Below are 9,489 nucleotides of genomic sequence, written 5' to 3' on the forward strand. Positions count from 1 at the left end.
GATATAATTAGACAATCAGCTTGTCACAACCACATGGACTTTCTTTGTGTTTTCACCTTGGATTTATTAAAGACTGCTTGTCTTCATCTCGTCTTCGTGTGTGTTTATCGACACAGTTCCGTGACACAGATAATATAACTCCCATATAAATAATAAACACAAAAGTTTGATTATTAAAACTCACTATTTACAAACAGAACAAAAAATGCCATTTATTTAATTTCCATTAGTAACATTGAGCTCAGGTCTAAAGGTGAATTTAGTCATGAACGTAACCTGTTTTTCATTAACCACTATCACTTGTTTTATTTGTCCAGTACAAGGAAGAAAGAATGAGGATGTGTCTTCTAATGTCTGTAAATTTAAAACATAATTTGACAAGGACATTTGCAGAAGAGATCAAAATGAAAGTTTAAACTGAAATACTGTAAACTTGTATTTTCTGTACTTGTGTTTGGGAGAAAATCCATAGAATAAATGTAATCATTGTCAAGTATGTTAAGCAGGCAAGACTGAACTACACTCTTATTCATAACAAAGCATAATCAAGCCAAAATATTGAATAAATTAACACAGATGGTAGGAATTTTATAAAGAACAGGTGTTATATCTGCTTTCTGCTGTGTGCACTACTTGACTTACTTTCTACTGTGATTCCATGTGGACCTTCACATGAACATTATAATGCCAGATCTCTAGATATGTAAATAAAGTACAGAAATATCATAAAATGTGTAAAATGTGCAATACGCAGGAAGACTCAGTGCAGCAGACTTCAGTGTCTTCACTTCCTCACCTGCGCACAAAAGGAGGATTTGATACCTCAATGGAGATTTTACACAAGCATATAATAAAAGAAACCAACCATCTGACTTCCTGTTTGTTTTACTGCAAGCATTTATTTTTATTATGCAGCTAAAGCACACATATGATACACTACAATGGGACAAGCTGGATTTAAATATTATGAAACTGCTCACCTGAGGTGGAGGAGCCATTGGTTTGTTTGAAAGTTCATGTTTTACATTTTCATACACATTTTCATAATCAGGATTCTCGTATATATTAGATTCAATCCTCTTCCCCAGAATCGTTTCATCTCCTCGAGCATTCTGGAAATTAATGACTACTTCATAGTCCAAGTCCTATAAATAGACATTTGTGTTTGTTAAATTACAACATTAAACAATTATGATCACTTGAGGTGAAAGTCTGATAAAAATGCTCATGTTGCTGACATTAAACAGTGGTAATGCCTATGAATATCATGATTGAATATCTGTCAATATCCATATATCTCAATTTCTATCTTAACAGCATGTCTTTGTGCAGTAATATGTGAAAGATTAAAGTCCTTTTGAGCTGACTGTATAATATACTCATGTTATAAAAGCCATAAACTCTTTAATTGCTTTTACGGGATAAAAGACCCAAGATACAAAATAGGCTGAATAACTGAATCTCAGTTAATAACACTGAGAACTAATTTATCTGACATCAGATTTTCAGTTTTAAACAGATATCCATATAAGGTCAAATGGTTGTGATGAGTCAGAAATGAAAGTCACTCACTGTCTCCTCTCTGCTTTGTGTTGCTGTTTAAAGAAAGAAAAACTCAATGAGTTTGATACTGAAAGAAATATATACTGAATCTGTAATATGAGTAGTTAATCTGCAATCGATTATAGGATGGTCATTATCACGGTCAATCTAGCTATAATTGGTGATGTCAGTTGTGCAATCAGATCATACTCATGTTGGCATTATTCATAAAACAAATAAACATACCTTCACTTGCCCGTCTATTTTGTTGAAGGTTTGGTTTTGGGCTGTGGTGGTAAAGACAAAGACATTTTGTTACAACTATTTGCTTTTCTTCACATAAAGTAGCAACTTATAACAGTTGTTTCTACTGAGATCATGGTCATTTTGATTCTATGTGTATAAAATATCACAAACACATTTGGAGGAAATTCACTGCAATTGGACACAATTTAGAGTTTGATATGTAATAATGTCATATATAAATATATACAAAAACTTCACAAGTCACATGTGGATCATTAAAGACCCTGATGGATTATTAAAGATCTGTTTGAACCTGATAAAATTTGTGACAAATACACTCACATATTTATGTGTAAAATGTGACATGTGATTACAAATTACACAGATAGGTGCTAAATTACTCACATTTTCTTAGATTTAATTAAATAGACAATCAGACCACAAATGCCTGCAACTGCCACTAAAACCCCAATGACAATCCCAGCTATCGCCCCTGATGACAGCCCTCCTCCTCCTCCTACTATGACAAAGAATACAAACAATTGATCAAGGTCATGTACGGCACACAATACTAATAGCAATGCACTTCAGCCTCAAAATTTTAATTAAAAAATACATAAATTTAAAACCACACATTAAAAATGTACGGTATATGAACATATTGCGTTCCCATGGGAATGTATTTCATGTCTAATTATCTAAGCGTATTTGATAAAAAATGCTGCAAAAGACAATAAATTTACTTTTATCCAGAGTGATTCAACATTTTATTGAAAGCAATATGACAAAATAAAACAGCAGAAAAACTTACAAAATAGTGTACTAAATATTTGTAAATGTAAAGTGCCTTTAAATAAAAGGTAAACTAAGCTAATTTCAGGTTAGTTTTAACTATTCTTACCTTTAACTAGTAAAGCATGTTGTTGTGAGGCGTTTCTCTTTGTGACATTATTCCAGGCTGTGCAGATGTAATCTCCACTGTGTGTGAAGTCAGTCTCATCTATGGTGAATGTGTCTGTGGTCACATTGGTGTCTGTTCTATTAAACGTCCAGCTGAATGAGGCAGCAGGTTCAGAATTTGCAGAGCAAGAGAGCGACACACGAACACCTAAATCCACCACATCTTCACCCTCAATAGAAACATCTTCTGGTCCATCTAGAGCACAAACAAAAGACTCACTGACAAACTGAGCACTGAAGAATGTCTGTATTTCATCAGGTTTGAGCTCAAATCATCTTGATGTTTGAATGTTTAACACTCACAGTTGATGATCAGGCTGAGATTTGCCGTCTCAGAGCTGGCAGGGTTTCTATATGTACATTGATATTCTCCACTGTCTGATCTCTGCACTGGACTGATGGACACTGATCTGTTATCAGATGAGAAGATGATGCTGTTGCTAGGAGACAGAGGACTGTTATCTTTCATCCACTGCACAGAGGTGATGCTGCCAGTTCCCTCAGAGCTGATGTTAGCAGATGATTCTCCCTCTATTAATAAATCTTCTGGACCAATAAGTCTGACATTAGTTATTTTTTCTGTATGAGTGAGAAAGAATAAACACACTAGATTTAAAATGAGTCTTTCACATTTAGTGACCATTTCACATTTTCACGTTTAGTTTGGTCAAGGGTGTTACAGAAGGCCAATCAGCAATGAAAGGAATGTTTATGTTTGAATATGTGCGCCCTATAGACTGTTTATTTTTATTTCAGTGTCTATTTATATCGTCATCGTTTGTAACATATCATTTATAATTTTAATGGGTTATCATAGCTGAAAGAAGACTGAAAATCTGGGTCTGAGACAAGAGTATAACAACAAAAATCTATACTGTAGTCTAAAAGTTATTTCAAAATAAATTATAAAGCTACAAATTTTTATGTAACAACATTTTTAAAAGTTTAAACATGCGAGTGCCCTAAGTAACACTGTGCAAATCTGGTTCAGTAACAATTAACCACAAAGCTCACTGCAAAATAACAGCAGGCTTGTGCATATCTAAAATATTATTATTATACTCTCATGAGCACTTCTGCTCGTCACTTTTGCCATTTTTACACATCCGTGTTTCATTTACAGCATATTAAATTGCTTCATGTCGCTTTTTCCCCTTCCACACATTAAATTCATTTCATATAATCATATATAAAGCCTACGTAGGCGATTATTAAATATTAAATCCTACTGAAGTTTAAGCAACACATTCACCCAACACTTGTAGTGAAGTTTCTCCTGTAAATTGGCCTCCAGCACTAGGTAATACAGTCAGTCTGTATATTCCAGAATCTTCCAGTCTCAGGTTCCAAAGCTCCAGAGCGAGAGTGTTTCTGTCAAAACTGACTCTGTCTCTGTATGCTGAGGCTACTGTAGTTGAATCAGACAGTGCTGTCACTATAATAGCTGTTCCAAAATGCCACTGAACTGCATCATTTGATGTGGAGGGCGGGTTATCAGGAGCGAACACCACACTTCCTCCTACTGCTCCATTAGCCAGACCAGAAAACTGCAGGTCTTCCCCTAAATACTGGCCTATGTCAAAGAAATAAATAAAGAATAAAAGAAAGAGTTAACTAATTGTTCTAGACAATGCATACTTTTTATCTGCTACAACTACTGTAGTTGAATAATTAGTTGGAGTCACAACAACAAAAACAATGATTAATTGCAATGGTGGACATACATTTTTCTGCAATTACATAATTAAAAAGGCCCAATTGAGTTATTATACACAGAAATTCAACATACGACGTTTTTGAATTACAAAAAAACGCCTCACCAAAAAACGATAACATCCACAGTGTACAGTACAAACTATCAGAAACCATCATGATCGACCTCTCAGCTGTCAGGAGCTGCTGCTTAACTCATCTGAACTATTTACATCAGTTTTCAGTCAATGATTAACGGCCGTTCTAGACAGCAGAGCTCACTGCGCCACCTAGCGCTGGATATTAACACGAGTCTTACCTTTGATCATTCAGTAAAGTTGCCAACATATTCAGTTCCCAGTCACGTGACTGGCTCGAAGACCTGGAGGGCAAAACATCCATAGAACTGCAGCACAAGCCTGTCAATTTTTCTATCTCTTTCCAAGTCACAAAAATTTAGATCACCTCTCAAAAAACAAAAACAAAACAAATCCATTTGCATATCATATAAAGCATCACTAAATAAACGGGACATTCTAAAACAAATGACAAGTATGCATAATCAATAAGGTTTATACTGAATTTGGCCTTTTAATAACAACCTTGTAAAAAAAACAACTGGCGGCCAGCATGCCAGTAGCCAGCTATGAGGTCACCAAGGTCTGGTTTTACGAGATGATCGGTTTCCGAGATTTTCGGTTTCAGTGGGCGGAGCATAGATGAATATTCATGAGTTTCCCGGACATGCGCGTGGAACCAGGTGGAACTGATAATTTCAGTTCATGCTCCTTGTATTTCAGCAGGTTTAATGGGATATTTAAAAAAAAACGGTAAATATATTTCTAGCGTTGCACAAACTACATTTGTTTATCATTTCGTAACCGTTTATAATGTTTTTATTAGTTTACAGTTCACGTTTTGTGCAGTCGTCCCTGACTGAATGATTGCAGACATTATTTGTGTAATGTCTGGATAAAGCACAGCAAACTTCAGCTAGTTGTATACATTGATTTCAGTTCTTTGTGCTCTTCATTTGTAGCTTGCGATGCTTTAAAACTGTGTCTGTTATTAGTTGTTATAACATGAATTAATACATATGAATAAATGAATACATCACTGCCTGCAACAAATGAAATAAACCTATATAAGCGTATCTGTAGACATATTTTTTGTATACTGGTGTGATGATCCATGTCTTAACTTTCCCCGTTCAACATTCTCCACGTTGTCTGGTTGTGAATTGTCTGCTGTCTGCCTGGTTGTAAACTATGATACAATCAGACACTGCTGCAAAAACATGTTGCTAATCCCCCCCCCGTTTCCAATGTAAAATAGTTCAACCTTTTTACAAACAAATATAAATTTACAAATTAAGATTATCACAAGGTTTAAGGTTCCATTTGCACAGGGAAACCAAAAATCCCAGAACACCTGGATGATTACAGCTACAAGTTTCCAATAGTAGCGCAGATCCAACTACCATTTCAATTATTTATTTTTATGCTCTTCTGTTACCTTTTAAGTTTTAAAACGGTTTTCTGGCAATGAATGAAATAACGTTCACCACCATATCAGTGGCCTAATAAACATTTTGCAACCTACACTGATGTTATTCTCTGTCATCTGTTCTTTGACCATGTGTTGCACTGTACCTGGATGATACACAATGATGATCATTGATAAAAATGTATGGTCTATTTTGATGCACAACAAACATTCATTCAACATTATTTATAGGCTAGTCATAAAGTTTCATAAACATATATATTCTTAATTAGGCTTTTTTTTTTACATAAACTGTTCCCTCCTGGTGGAATGACCTGCCCAACTCAATTCGAGTCCTTAGCCATCTTCAAGAAACAGCTAAAAACACATCCCTTGCATCTTTATTTGACCCTCTAACTCTAGCACTCTCTATTCTAATTCTATTTTATCTATTTGTTAACTTGACCCTCTAACACTTACACTCTCTATTCCTTTTCCAACTGCTTGTTTTTTTTTTTTTTTTAAAGGCCACTTACACTAGCTTTCTCTATTCTTTTCCCATTCTGTCTACGTGTTTTCTTTTTGTTATGTGTAAAGCGTCTGCTAAATGACTAAATAAATACATAAATAAAAAGGGCCTCTAGTTATAAAAAATAAAGTGGAATAAAGATTGGATTATGGCCTTGATTAGCTTGTGATAAGATGTTGGTCAAATGTGTGTTGGTGTGGATGTTTGATATTATGCGAGACAGTGACATTTTGTTTTTAAAAATATGAATTCAATAGTGATTCACACTCAAAATCCAGGAAAATGATTGTCATGGAGGATGCGATTAATAAAGTTCCCTTTCGAAAGGGAACTCAACGCTGCGTCCTCTAGAGGGCACTAGGGGAACGCCTTCAGCGTGGGCTCTTTTCTTTTAGGAAAAAAAAACAAACAAAAAAGTCGAGCCTCACTAACTGCTTCTGGCGTTGAGTGTAGCTAGGTCTCCTCTCACTTTAGAGAGTCGTTATGCTGAAACCTCCACTCTTAGAGTAGGGTTGAGTTAGGCTTCCTCTCGTTTAAGAGAGTCATCCTGCTGAAGCCTCCGCTCTTTAGAACTCCGTCTTTGGCAGTAATATGAGTTTGTAGGCTCTTTTCTTTTTTGAGCCTCACTAACTGCCTCTGGCGTTGAGTGTAGCTAGGTCTCCTCTCACTTTAGAGAGTCGTTATGCTGAAACCTCCACTCTTAGAGTAGGGTTGAGTTAGGCTTCCTCTCGTTTAAGAGAGTCATCCTGCTGAAGCCTCCGCTCCCCAGAGCATCGCGTAGGCAGAAATGTGGCGTTGAGTGTAACTACGTCTCCTCTCGTTTTAGAGAATCGTTATGCTGAGACCTCCACTCTTAGGCCCCCTACCAGGGTTGAGCGTTGTTAGGTTTCCTCTTGTTTAAGAGAGTAATTCTGCTGAAGCCTCCGTTCCCCAGAGCTCTGTCTTTGGCGGTAATGTTATGCTGAGACCTCCACTCTTAAGAGCTCCTCAACTAGAGTTGAGTGTGGTTAGGCTCCTCTCCTTTAGGAGAGTCATCCCGCTGAAGCCTCCGCTCTTTAGAACCCCGTCTTTGGCAGCAATATGGGTTTGTAGGCTCTTCCTTTTTTGGAGTCTCACTAACTGCCTCTGGCGTTGAGTGTAGCTAGGTCTCCTCTCACTTTAGGGAGTCGTTATGCTGAGACCTCCACTCTTAAGAGTTCCCCTACCAGGATCGAGTGTCGTTAGGCTTCCTCTCGTTTAAGAGGGTCATCCTTCTGAAGCCTCCGCTCTTTAGAGCTCCGTCTTTGGCAGAAATATGGGTTCGTAGGCGAGCCCCTCAACTATGGTTGAGTGTTGTTAGGCTTCCTCTCGTTTAAGAGAGTCATTCTGCTGAGGCCTCCACTTTGCATAGCTCCGCTTAGGCAGTATTAATGTGTAGGCTCTTGAGCCTCACTAACTGCCCCTGGCGTTGAGTGTAGCCAGGTCTCCTCTCATTCTAGAGAGCCGTTATGCTGAGACCTCCACTCTTAGAGTTCTGTACTTTGGTAGGTGAGCTAGTCTATGACGCTGGCGAGCTTGAGCCTGCCTGTAGAGGTTGTGGCTCAAGTCCTGGCAAAAGCAATCTGGCTGGGGAAGGGATGGTGTTCCTTCAGTCCTTGACTTAAGGAATCCAGTTTTTGGGCACTCATCCCTCAGCATGGCGGCGTGGGTAGACCGTTCCCCTAGCGCCCTCTAGAGGACGCAGCGTGGAGTTCCCTTTCGAAAGGGAACGTCTCAGGTTACGCATGTAACCATGGTTCCCTGAGAACAGGGAACGAGACGCTGCGTCCTCTAGAGGGCGCTAGGGGAACGCCCTCAGCGTGGATGCGATTAATAAAGTAAAGTTTTCCTGAATTTTGAGCATGAATCACTATTGAATCCTTGTTACAATTTATGCACCAAAACAAGACGAGACAAGAAAGTGTGATGTTAACGTCCTTGTAGAATCTGCTGTATAAAAATGACATAATAAAGCTAAAAAAAATAAAAATAAAATTTCTTACCTTGATTCTGGCATTTGATACATGACATTACCATTCAAAAGTCTGGGATTACTATGATTTTTTTGTTTGTTTGTTTAAGAAATGTATACTTTTGTTCTTCAAGGATGCATTAATTTAATAAAAATGACAGTAAAGACATTTATAATGTAAAAAAATATTTATATATCAAATAAATGCTGTTCTTCTGAACTTTCTATTCATCAAGGAATCCTGTCGCTGTATAATGGTTTCCACACTTCATTAAGCAGTACAACAATTTTCAAATGTGATAATCAGAAATGTTTCTTGTGCAGCAAATCAGCATATTTGAATGATCTCTGAAGGATCATGAGACACTGAAGAGAAGTTGAGATCTGACATCACAGGGGAAAAAAAACTTTATTTTAAATTGTAAAATTATTTTACAATATTAATTTTTTTTCAATATTTTTAATCTGACAGCCTAAATGCAGTTGGTGAACATGAACAAAGAACCTTACTAATACAAATCCTTAGAACAGTATTGTATTATTTCATATTAAAACAAGCACAAGCACACTTAAAATCATTTTATTAACAAATGTTCATAAGATTGTTTATTTAACATGAAATTGCTTATTCCATTCCATAAAATGCAGCGAAGTATTTGTTTTCTCATTTACAGTGTACCAAATGTAGGCTACTTTTAAACTTTTGTCCATACAATTTTGTTTAATCCAAAATTTTACTTATTAAATGAACACTTCATGCTTGTGTGTGGTCTTAGACTCCTAGTCATTTTGTAAATATAGCCTAAGCCTAACAGTTTAAAAACAATCACACCAGCACAGATGAAAAACGATTAGTCCACAAATACAAGTTTATTTCAGCTGTTGTACTCAAATGATAACAACTAACAGACATGGTTTTAAAGCATTGCAAACTACAGCACAGCGAACTGAAATCAAAGTAATTTATACAACTAGCTTAAGTGTGCTGAATGTCTGCAATCATTCAGTCAGTGACGACTGCACAAAATGTGCAGACTAATACAAA

At 36.7% G+C, this 9,489-nt stretch overlaps 1 protein-coding gene across 1 annotated transcript; it reads right to left on the bottom strand.

Moving 5' to 3' along the window:
- Positions 1 to 589: 589 nt before the first annotated feature.
- LOC107671197 (carcinoembryonic antigen-related cell adhesion molecule 20-like) lies at positions 590 to 4,643 on the bottom strand. The gene is made up of 9 exons (XM_016464086.1): positions 4,569 to 4,643; positions 4,001 to 4,321; positions 3,052 to 3,327; positions 2,690 to 2,944; positions 2,194 to 2,308; positions 1,789 to 1,829; positions 1,573 to 1,595; positions 981 to 1,145; positions 590 to 796 (listed from the first exon to the last, which is right to left on the bottom strand). The coding sequence occupies exons 1-9, from the start codon at positions 4,618 to 4,620 to the stop codon at positions 785 to 787; spliced, it is 1,260 nt and encodes a 419-aa protein (XP_016319572.1). The 5' UTR covers positions 4,621 to 4,643; the 3' UTR covers positions 590 to 784.
- Between the last annotated feature and the right edge of the window lie 4,846 nt (positions 4,644 to 9,489).

The sequence above is a fragment of the Sinocyclocheilus anshuiensis genome, unplaced genomic scaffold (genome assembly GCF_001515605.1).
Source record: "Sinocyclocheilus anshuiensis isolate Anshui unplaced genomic scaffold, SAMN03320099.WGS_v1.1 scaffold1286, whole genome shotgun sequence".
In the NCBI taxonomy this organism is placed as follows: Eukaryota; Metazoa; Chordata; class Actinopteri; order Cypriniformes; family Cyprinidae; genus Sinocyclocheilus; species Sinocyclocheilus anshuiensis.

Coding starts and splice junctions, on each gene's coding strand:
- LOC107671197 (XM_016464086.1), bottom strand. CDS start 4,620: ATGATGGTTTCTGATAGTTTGTACTGTACACTGTGGATGTTATCGTTT. Junction 4,322..4,568: donor GTGGATGTTATCGTTTTTTG/GTGAGGCGTTTT, acceptor TCTTTGACATAG/GCCAGTATTTAGGGGAAGAC. Junction 3,328..4,000: donor AACTTCACTACAAGTGTTGG/GTGAATGTGTTG, acceptor TCACTCATACAG/AAAAAATAACTAATGTCAGA.